Source organism: Amblyomma americanum, chromosome 1 (genome assembly GCF_052857255.1).
Source record: "Amblyomma americanum isolate KBUSLIRL-KWMA chromosome 1, ASM5285725v1, whole genome shotgun sequence".
Classification (NCBI taxonomy): Eukaryota; Metazoa; Arthropoda; class Arachnida; order Ixodida; family Ixodidae; genus Amblyomma; species Amblyomma americanum.
Genome location: NC_135497.1, coordinates 96,834,877 through 96,852,905, shown reverse-complemented (window position 1 = coordinate 96,852,905; position 18,029 = coordinate 96,834,877). Strand labels below are relative to the sequence as shown.

General features: G+C 44.3%; 2 protein-coding genes across 6 annotated transcripts in view; one reads left to right on the top strand and one right to left on the bottom strand.

Annotated features, from left to right (window-relative positions):
* Nucleotides 1–265: 265 nt before the first annotated feature.
* The window catches only part of LOC144113303 (uncharacterized), an 18,047-nt gene continuing 283 nt past the window's right edge, over nucleotides 266–18,029 (top strand). The window contains exons 1-11 of one of the 4 annotated variants that reach the window (XM_077646293.1): nucleotides 266–481; nucleotides 560–674; nucleotides 1,620–1,774; nucleotides 3,236–3,329; nucleotides 3,410–3,543; nucleotides 3,624–3,834; nucleotides 3,899–4,060; nucleotides 8,767–8,965; nucleotides 15,402–15,586; nucleotides 15,660–15,796; nucleotides 16,141–16,474. In XM_077646293.1, coding sequence (XP_077502419.1) covers nucleotides 3,250–3,329; nucleotides 3,410–3,543; nucleotides 3,624–3,834; nucleotides 3,899–4,060; nucleotides 8,767–8,965; nucleotides 15,402–15,586; nucleotides 15,660–15,796; nucleotides 16,141–16,178 — 1,146 coding nt within the window. In that variant the 5' untranslated portion in view covers nucleotides 266–481; nucleotides 560–674; nucleotides 1,620–1,774; nucleotides 3,236–3,249 and the 3' untranslated portion in view covers nucleotides 16,179–16,474. Of the gene's footprint in view, nucleotides 482–535; nucleotides 675–1,063; nucleotides 1,775–3,235; nucleotides 3,330–3,409; nucleotides 3,544–3,623; nucleotides 3,835–3,898; nucleotides 4,061–8,766; nucleotides 8,966–15,401; nucleotides 15,587–15,659; nucleotides 15,797–16,140; nucleotides 16,475–18,029 lie in introns of those variants that run through there. The other 3 variants (XM_077646292.1, XM_077646291.1, XM_077646290.1) reach the window with 3 other exon arrangements.
* The window catches only part of LOC144113300 (putative ATP-dependent RNA helicase DHX35), a 17,374-nt gene continuing 15,663 nt past the window's right edge, over nucleotides 16,319–18,029 (bottom strand). For both annotated transcript variants that reach the window (XM_077646288.1, XM_077646289.1), the window contains 4 exons: nucleotides 16,898–17,027; nucleotides 16,674–16,827; nucleotides 16,480–16,591; nucleotides 16,319–16,406 (listed from right to left, as the gene is read on the bottom strand). In XM_077646288.1, coding sequence (XP_077502414.1) covers nucleotides 16,374–16,406; nucleotides 16,480–16,591; nucleotides 16,674–16,827; nucleotides 16,898–17,027 — 429 coding nt within the window. In that variant the 3' untranslated portion in view covers nucleotides 16,319–16,373. The remainder of the gene's footprint in view (nucleotides 16,407–16,479; nucleotides 16,592–16,673; nucleotides 16,828–16,897; nucleotides 17,028–18,029) is intronic.

Here is an 18,029-nt window from a genome sequence, read left to right as displayed (position 1 = left end):
CTAGGCGCATCTCCGTTTTATTTTTCAGTGGGCAGCCTGCACTCGAGGTCGAACGCTTACGAAGGCACACTATGATTTGCCTTCACAGCACGTGCTCTCAGATTTTTGTTTCATGCCGTAAGGTTTCGTTACGACCATGTTTTGAATGTTCGCTTGTTCAAGAAGGAGCAGAAAAGGAGCTCATCGCTTATGTTTTTAGGACAATAATGGATAGATGAACAGTCGAGGTACGGCCGGGTGGAAATTTCTGAATCCAGTCCAATCCGATGTTGGCGAACTTGGCGGCGCAACGGCTGGAGTTGGCAGCAGCTGGTAGCGCGAGCAGCATGCGCAGCTGCGAACGTATTTGGTGCCGTTGTCGTCTTGCTACTAGGCTAGTGTTACAGCGTGCAATATTGGCGTGAGATAAAACGTGAAGCACACAGGTCTCTTAGCTGTATCTGTGCGGATTATGCTTTCGAAGCCACTGGCACCATCGCAGGTGAGTCCGGGCTTTGCATCCATTCGTAGCCTTAGCTCATAAAATCTCTGGCAGTAATTTCGATTGCACTACTTACAGGTTCCTTCCAGTCTTTTATAAGGCTTCGAGCGTTTTTGACTGCGTCCAGCTGTCAAGATGGCCCAAACTGATCACGAGAAGAAAGCTTTGCAGGACGAAATCTCGTATCTTTCGCGTAAGTGGTTTCAGCTGCATAACGCGTTTTTGCAGTGCCTAGTCGCCAGTTAAAGGCAAATAATTATCTGTGCGTGATTGTGTGAGCTAATTATTCGCCGACTCAGCTGCATAACGCGTTTTTGCAGTGCCTAGTCGCCAGTTAAAGGCAAATAATTATCTGTGCGTGATTGTGTGAGCTAATTATTCGCCGACTCAGCTGCATAACGCGTTTTTGCAGTGCCTAGTCGCCAGTTAAAGGCAAATAATTATCTGTGCGTGATTGTGTGAGCTAATTATTCGCCGACTCAGCTGCATAACGCGTTTTTGCAGTGCCTAGTCGCCAGTTAAAGGCAAATAATTATCTGTGCGTGATTGTGTGAGCTAATTATTCGCCGACTCTGTTTCTAGGTCTGATTGACAGCCATCATTTCTTGACGAAAACACAAGAAAGCACGCAAATAGGAAGTTTAAGTCGTTATAAAAAGGTCAACGCACCTGTAACTCGTGCTCGTAGCGCAGTGTGCTCAGGAGGAAGATTTACCAACGTACTGAAAGTGGATCCGCACTGTTCAACTAGGAGTACCGAAAACGTTGGCAGCCAGGACTCTTCTATTGTGCGTAATACGTTCGGTCTACAAAGAACGCCGCAACCGAGATCCCGCTCAACAGTTGTGCACAAGAGTAGGTACACTTTGACGAAGCTACATGCTAGGCCGAACACCACTGAGAAGCCAGAGCTGAAGCCTGGAATATTAGAAGCAAGAAAGCTATTAAGCGTTCCGCCAGCCACTGTCACCTGCACGGCCTTGTCATGCCACACGTCTTTCAAACGTCCGCCGTCAGGCAGATACGTGTACCGAAGGAAGAGTGAAACAAATGGCACGGCGTGCTCAAATGGTCGTTTTGGCACTGCACCAAGCAACCCCAGCATGAAGAGTCCGCGACCGCTTGTGTCCACCTACAGGCTGATACGAAACAGGGCAAAAGCTGCAACACCAATCAAGAGCCCAAGTTCAAACCTCACTCGCCTTGGAGCCAGGCGCATTGTGAAAAAGTACAAGCTGAACAATGTAAACAAGTCTAGAACTTCATTGCAGAGGCCACAGCGATTGCAATTTGGTATGTTTCATTTGTCAATACCCTGCTTAGTGCCACTGTTTTGACTATGTGATAGTTTTATATTTGAAAGTGCTGCATTTGTCAAACCTAGATTTGCTGTGGTAAACGTTAAAGTGCTGCATTTGTCAAACCTAGATTTGCTGTGGTAAACGTTACTGTTGAAGTGCTGACTATTATATATGTTAATGCTTGCTTGAGACTTTGAGATGAGTGCATGGAAACTGTAGCACAAATGTCTGAAGTGCACAGAAGCAATACTGCATGTTTTGCTGGCTTGAATGTAGCTGGGGACTGTCTAGTTACAGTATTGTTGGGAGCTGCACAGCACCAGTGACAAGTGTGAGGTGAGCTCATTTCAGATGTACCATTTCGTAATGTTAACAACATCACATATTTGTAAAAGGTTTTCAGGGAAACAGTGTACAGTCGACTCTCGATTATTAGAACTCAGAGTGGACCATAGTTTGATTTATGTGGAGTGAAATTTTCGGGGCCTTTGTAATACACTTCATGTTGGTAGAACCAAGTTATCAGTTTGAATAATTGAAAGTTCAAATTAATGAGTTCACTGTATTAACCATGAAAAGCAAATTTTTTGTGTATTCCCAATATTAAGTTGGAAATCCAAATGCATATTGGGTGTATGTGTGTTTCGGGCGCTTCATTTTTGCTTTTAAAGTTTTTTTTAGAATTTTGGAAGTAAAAACTGGGTTCTGTTTCTTGATGGCAAAGTTGGTCACAAAGTGTGGTCAAGAAATATTTCAATAATGCAGATTTTCTGGAATTAGTCTTGCCAGAAAAAATAGATGCTAGTGCTTGTTTTTTTTGCAGTACCTAGTTTTTCACTATCTCAATTTCTTGCTTATTATTTTCATAATCTGTAAATGGTAGACGACAAAGAAACATTGCTAAATTGGATATATCTTGCTTCTCATTTATGGCTATCGTTTTGTCTTATATGTTAGTCTCATGCACAGTATAGCATGTATGTGCTAAGCCTGCCCGCCTTTGTGTGTAATTTCCGAAAACATTCTTTCAACATCACGGTGGCCATTTGAAGTGCGCTGTTTTACTGATGCAGGGTGTTATTAACACTGGTATTGCCCGATACAGTGATGCCAATAAGATGTCATTCATTACCTGCTGCTAAGAGGTACTTTTGGAATTTAACCTGAGGTGAAGCCACACTGTGGAAACAAAGCATTATAAGAGATTTAAAGTGATCAAAATTAACTGAAAATGTCATTCTAGAAATTATTCTTGGTGTGTCTTAGTTTCTGTGTGGCGTCCGGCTATTTGCACTGTTTAGTTGTTGTCTTGAAGGCGCTTTCTTTATTGGTTAGAAATGGGGTTTAACCCGATTGTCGTGAGTTCTGCTTGGAGTGTGAAAACTAAGCAATGTCATCTTTAATTTGAAAACTGAGGATTGCATATACTTAGCTTTGTGCTGTTATTGTGCAGAGAGGTGTGCAGCCATGTCTGGAATGAAACGGTTCTGGCCTCCATCCTATTCAAGCACCCATTATTTTCATGGCCAGAAGAGGAAAATGACTGGGTATATAATTTTCACTGATCCAGATTACGATATGCACAGTGCTGTACATTGCATCTTCATCTGTTTTGATTTCATTTTAGGAAATCAAGCACAGACCTAAATACCACTCATTCCCACTACATCAAGGTTGGAAATATTACATACAAAGCCTCGAGGAACAAGTTGTCAAGGGAATTCAGGAGGTCCCTTTCCCAGAGCCCAGTGGCTTGCAAAGGTTACTACACGAGTTTGCTCAGTGGCTTTTCCCTGCCCTTTTTTTTTCTATTGTATTTGCTACACTTTTTGTCTGTGCAGCCTCTCCATGTCATGAGCGAATAATCACGGTGCGGGGTTCTGTCTACACCATGGATAAAACTGGCAAGGTCCTTCGCCGCATTTCACAGCCACGACGTAATTCATTTGCAAGTGGGCTGACTCGCATCGATGTTGGTGGACAGACCTACATTGAGCAGAAGCCAGGAGTGCTTTCACAAACGCCATCTGCAGAGACAAGAACATACCTCAGGTTGAGTGCTCCGAAGCCATCCTGTGCTGACTGCATATTGACATCTTTTTTCTTTGCTTTGCAGTCGTGCAGTTAACCGCAGCATTCAGAGGGTGCGAACAGTCAACACTAGTCGGAGGCTACAGTGGAAATCATATTGCATTTTCTTCAATCGGTTTGGCCGCTGCAATAAGGGAGACAGCTGTGGCTACATTCATGATCCTGAAAAGGTGGCTGTATGCACTAGGTAAGTAGAAACTAGCCCAGCATTCTGGATTGTGTCTTGCCTTTTGAACTCTTGTTATATTTTATTGGTGTAAGGTGCCATATAACCCAAAGCTAGCTTAAGGAATGATGTACTAATAACTCTGAGCAGACTTTAAAATGTTCCGAATGACCAGGCATTTTCAACATCAGTAAATACGATTGTAATTATTAAGCAGCATTACAGCAGCTTATGGTGCTTGTAAATATGACAGTGTTGAAACATTCTTGTTGTATTGCTGTTGTGAAAATCTTTAATGCTGTCAGCATGTGCAAGGAGTACAATTTTGTATTTTTGACAGCTTGAATCAAGCCATTGGCACAGCCTGTGTATGGTTTAACATGTTAAGTGCATGTACTAACTGTGGTGGTTCAGATGCGAACAGTGAAGGATGTGTCTTTTTGACTTTCAGCCACTTGGCGCTAATGCACCTCTGTGTAGTCTATGGGCATGAGGATCCTAACACTATACAGTTTACATCTTTAAGCGCATTTGCATTTTGTCTGTTCACTGCATGGAACACTGAAATGCTGACGTTGCGAGAGTGCACATTTACAGCTCCAACTGACAGAAAGGTGAAATATGAATGCTGTCAAGGGTGTAAAGTGAAAAAAAATTTGCAAACTAATAACCAACCCTTAGGAAACTGAACTTAATAGCGTTAAAAGTCACTTAGCCTTCCTTTGCAACTCCACAAGTACCAGTAGGCTATGCAGGCATCCGTCTTGGAGCCTCTTTCATTTTACACAAATGTACTGCTGACACGACTGACAAGCGCTCTGTCGCTGTTCTATTACCCCCACAGCCACGTCACACACACCATCACGTGACGCGATGTGCCAAGCATAGAGTAGTAAAAATGTCCCACATGCTCCGACTGCTGCGCAGCTGGCACAGTGCCAACCCTCACCTGTCATCCACCTTGACATCGGGCGAGCAGCATCTCTCTCTCATTGGTTGAATATGGTCTGACGTCACAACCTATGCCGACCAATCCTGAATTAGTGTGACAATGCGCATGGCTTTTCCGCCGAACGTCCGCTCTAATGCTATCACGTTAAAGTCTGTAGGGGCCGCAATCTCTTACCCAGCAGCTACGTGCAGGTGTGTTGCACAGTGGCGTTGATAGTATGAAAAGTCACATGCTGTGTTGTTTTACCCCTGTCACATGGGCACATTTAGGTTCACTTTCAATGAGCGACATTGATGATAAATTTGATCAACACAATGGCAAGCTTCGTAGCTAGCTTCATGTGCAGTATCTCTCTTTCGCCTAAAGTGTCAGCGCAATGCCACACGATGTGCTTTGGTGACACTTGCTGCAGACCAGTTCACCAGTTCATGTTGTACAGCTTTATTTCTTGTACAAGGGGCTCTATTTCTTCGTCCTGTCTCACCGAACCGTCTCGTTTCATACCCGTCATCGCAAATGCTTAGTGTAAATCGCGAATGCTTGGCTTCTGCATTCGAAAGCGCATTCTGCCTCCCGAGGTGCTGGGCTTGTTTGTGGGCTTTCAGCCTTCAGTTAGCCACGGCATAAGGATATGCAAGTTCTTGAGGTTCAGCGCTGTGTTTTGTCCCTTTCTGTTTGGCTTCGAGCCGTTGTGCTGGTTTACAAGAACTATGTCTGACCAACTCGCCCACCAGTTCATGTTGTTCTTCAGCAGTCGTCATCGCTTGTGGATTACTAATAAGGCTGTTTCAGCTAATGCGAACGGTCACCAAACATATTTCTGGATAAAGTGATCTAAAATTAAATATTTGTCATATTGGAGGAAGCAGGGTCAATTAGCAAGAAGCGCCGGCACTACGCGATGTCAGCAACCAGCCTAACAGGTGTTCCCCAGGTGTGCGATCACTTTTGCATTTCCTACAGATTTTTCGCAATGTTTAAGCAAACAAGGGTACAACCGGTACGAAAATGAGAATGAGATTATTTACAACCTTTGACCGTAAAGTTCCGAGACTGAGTCCATTAAAAAAAAAATGCGTTTAACATTGAAATCTTTTGTGCAGCACCCCTTCGAAGTAGTCTCCACTGCAGTCTATACACAGCTTCCAACGCTTCTTGAGTTCTTGGAAATAGTTGGAAAACGTTTCTTTTGGCAGGGCTGTCAGCTCCTTTGTCGTGGCGATTTTATGGCCTCCACGCGCCCCATCCAGCGACCTTTTAGGGCTCTCTTCACACGAGGAAACAGGAAAAAAATCGCATGGGGAGAGGTCAGGCGAGTATGGCGGATGGGGAAGTATAGTAATGCTGCGCTTGGCGAGAAATTTTGTCATGCTGAGAGCAGTGTGCGGCCTTGTGTTATCGTGGAGAAGGCTTCATTGTTCAGATGCCCCAAGTCAGGGTGACAGCGTCGCAACGCATCACGTATGTATTGGAGCACGCGGATATAAACCTCCTGATTCACCGTCTGCCCTTGTGGGACGAACTCGTGGTGTGTGACACCTCTGGCATCGAAAAGCTATCAGAATCGTCTTTGTTTTGGTCTTCTGTCGCCGCACCTTTCTCGACGCCGGAGAGCTTGTGGACCGCCATTCGGCGCCTGCCTTTTTGTTTGAGGATGGTATTGAAAACACCATGTTTCGTCTTCAGAAATGATGCTGTCGACGAATGCAGCATCCTTCTCTGCCTCTGAGAGCAAATCAGCACTCACTGATGCTTGCTTGTCCTTCTGGTCCTGTGTGAAGGAGTGCGGCACAAGTCTGGCATTCAGCTTTCGTTTCACCAAGTGCTCACGCAAAATTTGGTGGCATGTTGTCTGATTAATGTCGAGAACATCTGATAGCATGTGGACTGTAAGGGTGCGGCCTTGCTGTACAATTTCCCTGATTCGAGCCACATTGTTTTCATTCCGTGAGGTTGAAGGGCGCCCCTGCCTTGTGTCGTCTTCCACCAACGTTCTCCCCGAAACGAACCTCTTGTGCCACTCGGAAACTCGTGCCCGTGATAATGTCTCATTGCCGTAAGCGTCACGAAGGAGCTCATACGTCTGTGTGCTTGTCTTGCCAAGCTTCACACAGAATTTTATGTTTACACGCTGTTCGAGGTGGACATCCATCTCTTCACATTCACTCACAGTAGAATGCGCAGACGACTTTGACAACGTATTTTTCTACATGTACTGCTATCTAGCGGCTGCCACAGCAATTAACATAAATAGCTCGGGTTAGCCCGAAAAGATGGTGCTACACATATGCACCAACATTTGTTTTGGAGAATCATTTCTAGAGAAGAAAATCAATCAGTTTTGAAACTTTACGGACAAAGGTTGTAGCATACTGAAAACACAGCTTGCATTTTATGTCATGCAAATGAGCACTAGCAGTTTGTGCACTGCGCTGTAAACTAGAGTACTGGAGTGCATTTTTCTTCATCGGTGTATTCCTGGGGAAATTTGATGCTTATGTGGTAAGTGCTCAGTGGTTTACTATGATCTTCAAGCACTCATTTAGCGAGTGCACAAAATATTTGCTAAAGAAGCAGCAGAAAAAAGTGAGCAAACATACGAAAATCAGCATCCACAGAACTGAGGCAGTCGTCCGGCGCTGCTTTGGGCGGAGCGAAGTGATGGCAATGGCTGTTGGTCAATGTGGGCTGTGTTCGCTTTTTTAAGGCGTTCCAAAATTTTGAATTTCTTTACGGAGCTCCGTTGACTCGATTGTATCTCAGCCGAATGTATCATAAATTCATGTGGCAGCAGAAGGCTGCATTTTGTTGAATAACATTTTGTTGGAAACTCATTCGAAGCACCCTTGTGGCAGGAGTATTACTTTTCTTGGATCGTGATGCTTTTTGTAGCCAACAGCATGTTTTCAGCTGTGGAAATACAACTGAAAATTAACTTGGAGTAACTAGGTTTGCGATAAAATTATATTCTTTGTCTTTACGCGAAAACAAAATTTCCACAGGGTGCTGCAACATCCATCACCACTGCGATCATTTCCAAATGACACTTCTTTTTGCCGTGTGACAGCTTGCATAAAAAGTGTAATTCTTTTAAGGGATGTGAACTTCGTAAAAGTCTCACTAAACTCGCCTGTGTGAGTGTGGTGTAAGTTAGCATGTGAACTATCGCTGATACAAGGGAAAAAAACGCGTGCCAGCGTACTTGAAGACAGCATTAGGTCAGTGGCAGTGAAGGCAAAGCTGCCATGGACTGTGCATGTTGTGTGATTTACAAGCATAAAAAAACACACCAAGGAAAAGATTTTCGATGTTGCTTGCCCTTAAATTTAATCCTGTTGTTTCAGACATGCAATCCATGTTGCATTTTGCTGTTTGAATAGCAGGAAGATGTTACAGAGAACTTGTGCAATAAGGTTCATACAGCCTATACTCAGCTGAAATAGGTGATCAAAATTTGCTTTCAGCCAGCGATGCAGAGGGTCAGGTGGGCAGGTGAAATTGGGAACTTTGTCAAGATAGGTTAGTCACAGTTGATGCAGCACATGGCTAATTGCAAATCAGTGGGAGAAGCTTTTGTCCTGATGTCAACATGGGTGGGTAGGTGATGGTGACAGTGGAGTATTGCTGCTGATTTTACCCAGAGCAGTACTGCCTCAGGATTCCCTGTACAAAAGTATAGCATGTGTTTTGTATTCTTGAAGCTATTCACTAATTCCTTCTTACGTGACAGTACATGTTTATGTTGTGTGTTTTTGACTGAACAGTTTTGTTGCAGATACCTGCGTGGCACTTGCAAAGTGTCTGATTGCCAATTTTCACACAAGGTTGCACCAGAAAAGATGCCCGTGTGTTCCTTCTTCCTGAAAGGACGATGTACTAATAATCCTTGCCCATATCGGCACGTCAAGGTCAGCTCAAAAGCAGAAGTGTGCCAAGACTTTGCTGTTCGTGGATATTGTGCTGATGGAATTAAGGTAAGAGTATTTTGATCGAAGTTGTGAAGATTGGTGCACTTCAGGGCAAACAAGCATTCAGTACACTAAAATTAGCATACTGCTCTTCTGCTTTTGTACGAACACTCTACGTTGACCTTTTTTTTTTTCTGTGCTTGCAAAATGTGGTTCTAGCACTGTGATGTATGGACTCCTTTTAAGAGAATCAAGTTGCATAGGTGTGTGTATATATTTTGAACTTTTAGGTAACAAATGAAATGCCCTTCTATTTCATTTGACCTTTGAATCAGGGAGCATGTATTTGAAATTACGCATACAGGGTGCAGCAGGTATTTGTGACCAAAGTTATGTCCACACGCAAATGGACACAGAGACTGGAGATACCGTAAAAACCGGAATATAGGTCGAACTTTTTTTCAAAAAACCATGGTGAAAAGTCGACCCCCGTCTTATATACCGGTCATTGGCGGAAAAAATACGGAAGTCTTGCAACAATGGGTGGCTGAAGTCAACAGCCTCCATCACCATCGCCATCAGCAGCAGTGCCGCCATTTTGCGTTTCAGTAGATGCAAAGCGGAAGCTAACGGCAATTTACCGTCGCCTTCAAGAAAAACACGATTGAGTACGAGGAAGCTCACGGGAACCTGGCGGCACAGCGCGAATATGGAGTATCCGAAAAGAGCATTCAGTACTGGCGGAGGCAGAAGCTGCGTATTACAACTTGCAGCAACCAGAAGAAAACATCATTTCGTGGGCAGACCGTAGTGTATCGAGAACAGCTGCGAGCAAGATCGCTGCCTGTGACTGCCGAATGCATCCGCGTGAAAGCGGCAGAGATCGCGCGTGCCTCTAGACTCACGAGGGCGCAATTCAAAGGCTCGTCATCCTGGTTGCGGCGATTCATGAAGAGGAGGGCTTTGCTCTACGGCGCCGTACTTGCCTGTGCCAGAAACAAACACGCGGGCCGATTGGTGCGCGATATTGTTGAAAAATTTGCCGGGTGTGCATACAAGCAGCATTTAAATGAAATTAAATACTGTCACCATTGTGCAACCTCTCGAATCGCATTTGTTTCAAAGTAAGGATGTCTTTCGGTACTTTTCCCATTGAAAAAGATTTTTCATTTTTAGAATTGGTTAGTTAGGGGGTCGACCTATATTCCGGTCCGACCTATAGTCCGGTTTTTACGGTAGATCATTTATGATCTTTTAATGTTTTGTACAAGCGGCGACACACACAAACAACATCATTTACTGAAACCGCCATCAGCAGCAATAATAGATTCTACATGCTGTCAAAACAGGCTGCAGGCAGTGATGAGATGTGTCTTCGGACTTTTAGACATTACATCAACAACAGCTCCTCTGAGAGCTGCAATGGTGTTGTGTAGGTACCTATTGGACTTCCTTTGAGCCACTCCCCATAAGTAGTAGTCCATTGGATTTGATATCTGGGGAGCTAGGAGGCCACATGTTCGGAGTAACATGGTCATGGAGATTTTGGCCATCCATTCTTGAGTTGTATGGGCTGTGTGTGATGGTGCAGAGTCTTGCTGAAAAAATACGGCCTTCCACGTGCTGCAGCAGTAATCCAGGGCTTCACAACCGTGTTCAATAGCTCATTGTAAACAACGGTACTGCCACTGCAGTTTGTTCAGAAGGTGCTTGGCTCTAGTCGGGCAGTTCTCCTTGGTTTTTCAGACACGAACTTCCCTCTCCATATAACATTAAACTTGTATCGAAGGTCCTCATGAGCGACACATTTCATAGTGGCCTCATCAGCCTCCACTACCTTGGCAAAGGCCCTCATAGACTTTCCAGGCTCTTTCTTCATCAATGATACCTTGTAAATGACTTATGAATTCCAGCATCCTAAGAGTGTCAGAACGCCAACATTGTCGTTTCTTATTGGAAAAAGTGTCCACCCCACCCCTGGCAGCCTCCAGTTCTGTACTTTGAAAACTAATGACTTGGCAATCTTCAAGAATGTAGCTATCTCTGAATCAGGGTGGCCTGTAGCCAAGGAGATGATGGCTGCATGCCTCTTCATTTCCCGAGTTAGCCGAAGTTCTGCCATGCTTATCTGCAGCAAGAAAGGATTTGTAACTGTGACGAACAGGATGGTGTCACTTATAATATGCTTTCTCAAATACCTGCCGCACCTTGTATTTTAGATAAATTCCCAGTGTTTCTCTTAAAGGAGCATTTGTCTGCTGTTGCGCACAAAGGGTGCAAAAAAAAAAAAGTGGACAGAGAAGTAAGGTGTGAAAGATGGGCACAAGATGCAAGTGATACTGTCGCAGCCTGTCGTGTCGCTAAGTGCAGTGCCCTTGGGAAGTGAAACAGTGCATGACAAAGTATGGCAACAGATAGTTGTGTCCAAGTGAGTGGATGCATCAGCCATCAGTCTTAGCAGTCATATGGAAAGATTAAGTGGTTCACCTATATTAATATGAAGGATGTTTAAAAGACCCTGTGTGTGTGTGCGCACGCAAGCGCATGCATACGTGGTGGTTCTGTTCTATTCACACGATCTGTTGTTCTGTCCTGGCGCAAGGGTGCATTCCTGTTGTCTTCTGTTTGGCCTCCTTGTTAGCTCATGATGTCATGATTGGTCATTGTCAGCCATGTGCTCTCTAAAGTGGTCCAGGAAGGGTTAAGAAGTTGCTCCTAGTGGAGGAGAGGAAGAAACTTGTAGGCAATTTCTGGGCATTGCCCTTTGCAAACATCAGTAGTGTGTGGTTGAAAGGCTGACAACTGCATGCTTGTAGATAGTGCTATGCTGCTATGACATTCTTAAGTTCTATCTGACTGGTAGAAATGGCCATGATGTGCAACACATCTGCCTTGCATACTGCCTGTTATGAGGTTTGCACACTAAGAAATGTTGTGTTGTATGACGTGCTTTTAAAGTTTCGTAGAAGCTTAGCCATAATTAGAATGTACTGCACATGTGTAAGAACTTCCAAGCCACTTTGTGCATGACAAGGATTGTTGCCACACCATGTGGTGGAACTCTGTCTTGCTAACACTCAACATAATAAAGAGAACTATGCCCCCAGTTCTCAGATGCTTCCTCCAGAGCTCCAGGCACACTACAGAGCTCCACCACGTGGCACGGCAGCTGCCTTTGTGACACACAAGTGGCCAGTAAACGTTTAACTAATACACGTTTTGAACTAAGCTTGCACTAGAGATCCGCTGCAGTGTCTCAGTGGTTATGGTGCTCGGCTGCTGACCCGAAATTCGATTTCGGCCACGGCGGTTGCATTTGGATGGAGGCGAAATGTTAGAGGCCTGTGTACTATGCTATCTCAGAGCATGTTAAAGTACCCCACATGGTCGAAATTATCCGCAGCCCTCTACTAAGGCGTTCCTCATAGCCTGATTTGCTTTGGGACATTAAACCCCTGTATACAACCAAGCTTGTACTAGAATGTGAGTTACTCTTCTGTCATGTTGAAAAAGGGTGTCCTTTTGTCAGGCAGCCCTCATTGACCAGCAGCAATAGGGCAAGCATTTAGGAAGCAATTATGTTAGGCTGCTGTGGTTACCTCTTGATGCTAGCTGCTGGCCATGTTCGTGGTTGTCAACAGAGCTTCAGTTGTTTGTACTAAAGTGAGCAGAGTTCACGTGGTGGGTATCTGCAGTAATCATATGCCCGATAACCAGCACATATTTGTCAAAAATTAAAGGAATGACAGTTTTTAGGTAAATATGTAGAAAGATCCTTAATCATTACTATGAAGGAAATGATGGCACTTAAGTATAGGTATGTCAGTAAGGTTTTAAGTGCTTGGGGGGGGGGGGGGGGCAATGCTTGCCTTAATTTTGTCATTTTTGTGAGCATGCTACATAGTCTACTGCAAAAATGGCCATCTGAAATATTGGGTATGAGGCCTATCTATGAGACCCCTGACTGCTGGCCTTGACCTTTTAGAAGAGCGAGTTGACGGGCTAGTTGGTATTGCATGGTGAAGGAACAGCGCTAAGTACGGGACAGGAGACAAACATAAAAGCATAAACAGCACCCATGCTTGTGCTTCTATGTTTGTCTCCTGTCCCGTACTTAGCGCTGTTCCTTCACCACCTTGACCTTTTACATGCCAGTGTTCCAAAATTGGAACGTACGAAACTCTTTTTTTTTTATCTCCCTTCAAAATACGCCATTTTTGGAATTTTTGTTTTCCCATACTGTATGACGATTGTGGAAAACGTTGCAACTGTTATTTATTGTCGACCTATTTAAAACTTTAAACTATTACTGGTAAACGGACATATTTTGTGCCTTGTCCCAGCTGAGTGTTCGTGGAGCACTTTCGCAGGAAAAAAAATTGTTGAAATAAACAAAAACAGAGCAAAAGTAATCACAAATAGTTAGGGGTTCCCTGAAAGAAAAATGAACTAAAGCCTGCGTGTCTTTCACTGGCAGCGAGTTTTATGCATATGTTTCCTTTTTTGGCAGTAGCAAAATTCAGACAGGCGATACTCCTATCTTAGAGACCTGCATTGCGCCAGCTAACATAAACGCTATCCTATTCTGTCTATCAAATGTGTGGGCTCAGGTTTGCGGATGTTATTGAGCAGCGTCCCAAGCCCATGCTACATATGTTGGTATGTTGGACCCGTTATGTGTCTTCGGGCTTTCACCTCCCGTGTGAAATCTGAAAGGCATTCTGAAAAACCTTTGAGGCGTCTTCAAGACCACGCGTCTCATGCAATGACGGCAATGATTGCACGAAGCAAAAGCCGGGCAAAAGGGTGCCTGTGGAGTGTGGTCACACCACCACCCCCATAGCACGCACCCCACATGAAAACAATAAAGGCAGCACGAGGCACGCGCAGAGGGTGGTCACATGATCGCGGAACAGAGCCATGTGGGGGTCATAGTGGGACGTCACTATCATAGCTATGATATAAAAGCCATTTCTCAAAAAAACGCTTTCTGAAGTTCCTAATGTGGTACAGCTTCTATGGTGAAAGAGAACATTATTGAAACATGGTTCTTTCCTCTATAATTTGCAGAGACATTGCAGGTATAAGGTAGTCTTCAGATAGCAAGAAATTAGCACTGCACAGCTGATAAAAGCTGTTTCAGACGACATTAGCATTCTGTATATGGGAAACTCCAGTTTTCTAAGAATGCAACATGCATAAAAACATACTTGGTTGTAAATGTAGCTACTTTTTTTTTTCCAGTTATTTTGAAAGCATGTGTGAATAGTCAATAGGAAGTTGCATCTCTGAAATATTGCTTTATAGTGCGACGTTTAAAAAGTAAATTGGGACTGCGTCGTTGCACAGCTGTTGCTTTTAAGCGAAGCACAGCTGTTGCCTTTAAGCAGGCATATGCACCGCGCGCCCAGCATCACCCCGCGTCAGGCGTCTGAAAGGGGCACCCATCTCCATGTGCCACCTGCAAGCTCCCATTGGCGATTGGTTATCAGGAAATGAAAGACACCATAACAGGGAGAAAGGTGGGAGTGAAAGAAGAGATAAAGAGGTGCACCGGCTTAGCACAGCAAATGTGTGCCTTTTGCTTTTCGCCTCCATTGAAACGCGGCCACATTCGAACCTGAGCTCCTGCAGTCAGCTGAGACTTGTTTCGCAAAAGTCAAGGGAGCCGTGCTATGTCCGATCAGAGAGATTTATCATATTGCAATTTGTGAGCGCTATCGTGATCAGCTTCTGGAGCCACTGCGCATGCACAGATCGCCTGAGGACGCCACAAGGCGCCGGCCAGCTTTTGCACGCCTGCCCCATCAGGACCAGTCAGTGCGTGCACACTGGTGGCGCGGATCGCACTGTGCTAAATTTCTCTGCTAATGCACGCCGCAGTGCTGGTTACGGGTGCTGGTTACACCACGGGTAGCGCGGCCGCAGACACCTGGCAGGTACAGATCTGGGCGCCACGCTCCCCCATCTCCTTGCATGCACAGGCCGGCTCCGGCATACGCACGGGAGCGCAGTCTGAGCTTTGGTTGCCTGCACGTCACGGTGCCATCCGGGAGGAGGTGCCACGGGGGTGAAACTTCCTATACCTCTTAGTGGCTACGAATTACAGACTGTAGCGCCAATTCCTCCTTCAGTTACGTTCACAACGGATGGTGTACAGAGTTACGACTTCAACGGAGGTTTCCTCAGTCAGCCGGGACTAAAGTGGCTCGCGCTTTCCTTCCTCTGGAGGTACGCTGAACCGAAACCACACTAAGCAAGAGTTCCAGAAACGTTATTCGCTCGTAACGAATATTTCGAGATTCCGAGTACCAAACATTTGGGTCGAATCGAATATTTTTCTTTCCGATTGAATATTCGAAATGATAGAATATTGATACAGGCCTAAAAATTAGGTGTCTGCGATTTTTACTGCATTAAAAAGCAAGGCCAGTTTAACGGGCAGCTTGTTCAGCTAGAGTTTATCTGAACGTGGCTGTTCTGTGCTGCCTCGCAATTTCAGTGCAAGAAGCAGCACATCCTTATTTGCCCTGAGCATGCTGCCAACAAGAAGTGCCCAAGAGGGAATAAGTGCTACCTGTCCCATCGTGCTCGAGGCACAAAACGCAAGTGTGAGGAGGATCCACGTCAAGGCAATCTTGAACACTCCAGTAGGGCCGGTGCACCCTTGAAGGCTCCAAAACAGAGGCAAGTTTGGCAGGATGCGCCTATTGTACTAGAATCTGGAGTTGTATCAGCTTTAACTTTCTGCTGTTCTCAGCTGGAGTTGCCCCGGGCCCAGCAGGAGCATGGAAAGTGAACAAGAAGCCCAGGAGACAACAAAAGCACCACAATTTATACCGTTGGAGTCATCCAGTCCTCTCCCAGTCACTCCTGTTGCCCGCTCCTGCCCAGGTGGTGAGTGCCGTATACGTTGTGTGCTTTGTCACAGGGCACTGTAAAGCTTTTTCACGGTTAGTGCCTTCTAGTGGCCAGTAGGTTTTTGTATACTGTATTGCTTGCTGTTAGAAAGGGATGAGTTGGAGACAAAGCTCGAAATGGCAGACAAGTTTTAAAAAATTTTGTTGATTGTAAGAATGGACTAGCTTAGCTGCCTTTATACAATTACAGTGCCCAAACTAGTATAGCTTCTGACCTCAATGCATTTTCGTAAGTTTAAACACTTCGTGTTCAGTGGTAGAAATATTTCTGTATTCGAACATTATTGCATGTTCTGAATGGCTTCTAAAACACTATTTCAGAAACTGGAATCCGGATCCGGCCAAACTTTCTTACATAAAATCTGGGGAATCTAGTGGCTCCAGTGCGGTAAGAAATTTTGTGGTAATGAAAATCTTCTAGGCATAAAAGTGTCCACTGTACAGTTTATTATGTAGTTATGTGTATAGTGCATGATGATCATGGTTTGGTGATTCACGATTTTCGTCTAAGTTCAAATTTTTATTCACAGTGTAAATAAAATCCATGTGCATTTTCATAACAGCCTTCCTCTTGCAGCATCTGTGTCCTACAGAGCAATGAAAAAGTAATTGTAAAGTTTTGTACATTTGTGAATAAACAAAATATGAAACATTGCTTACTGTGCCATACTGATAAAACCCTGGTGCAAGTTCATAGAGCCACGATGACTCTACTACTGTTACATTCCTCATGAATTCTCTGCTGGTGTGAACAAGCTCTCCGAAGACAACCCTGTAGGAATATGCAGTCATGTCAATCACAAGTTGCAAAAAGGAATTCCCGGTGGCTGATTTATGATGTGGAATTGCCTTACCACTTTGGCTTTTTCTGTGTATACAGTACAGATGTGGGGTGTATAGCCAGTGGGTGGTCACCACACACAGTGCGGTACTCTCCCGAGTAATGCAGGTATGCAGCATAGGCAAAGTGGCCTGCTACAATGCACCGACACACTGAATCAGTGTCACCTGTAATTAAATGACGCATTCTTAGAAGTGTTAAATTATAAGTACAAACAAGTTGCAAACTGCAACATACCTTGACAAGAGACTAGTGGCACTTTGTACTTCAGCAGCAGCTTCCGCAGCTGGTTCCTAATTTCAGTGGCTCTCACAAGACCATTGTAGTTTAGGAACATCTGTCCACACCACTGCTTATCTTTCCCTTTCTACAAGAACATGGTAGTCATTGTCAGGACTGATAAAAAAGCCCACCTGCCTTTATTTTTCTTGCACACACCATGGTTCCTAGGGGTATCATTCCTTAGCTTGTGGCTTTGTGCTTCCATCATCCCAGCATAACAACACAGTTCTTGAAAGTACATCTACCTGCTTATCATTTACTCTTCCTGAAATCTTTGCACAGTCATTACAGAGTTGTTCCATCCCTCATGATTGGAAGGTGGTTCTGTTACACAAATCAGGCAGCACTGCTTCAGCACTTAACTGTACCCTGCAAACTTCTTGAGCACATAATTTACTCTCATGTAGTTACTTTCCTCGAACTTTTTCCATTCATGTCACTACAGCTTCAGAAATTTTTTTTTTTTCCTGCAGAATACAACTCCCATCTTTCACTGATTTATTTTGCACTATAGATGCTAATGTTGTTGTGGAGTACATATTCTTAGACTTTGCTAAGGCATTTGACACTGTTTCTCATGATCTGCTACTACTTAAACTATGTGCTCTTAATATTGACGATCAGGCATGAGCTGGATTAAATGTTTTCTTTCCAACTGTAGCCAATGTGTCTCAGTTAATGATTATGACTCTCCTCCTATTTCTGTAACTTCTGTAGTACCTCAAGTGTCTGTGTTAGGTCCTCTTGTTTCTAATTTACATTAATGATCTTCCTAACAACTTCCCATATAAAACTTTTTGCCAATGATTGTGTGCTATATTGTTTAATTACTAATCCTTGTGATGAAGCATGTTTGCAATCCGAGTTAAACACAATTTCTTCATGGTGCAGCGACTGGCTCATGACGCTTAAAACCAATAAGTGCAAACACCTGTGTATCTCTAGCTGCACTCATGATATCTTCTTAACACTCATTTATCACGTATCTCATGGTACAAATATCTGGTTATTCACATAACCCACAATCTATCTTGGAAAACGCACATGAACTGCTTATCTAACCAGGCTAGCTGCATGCTCGGATTCT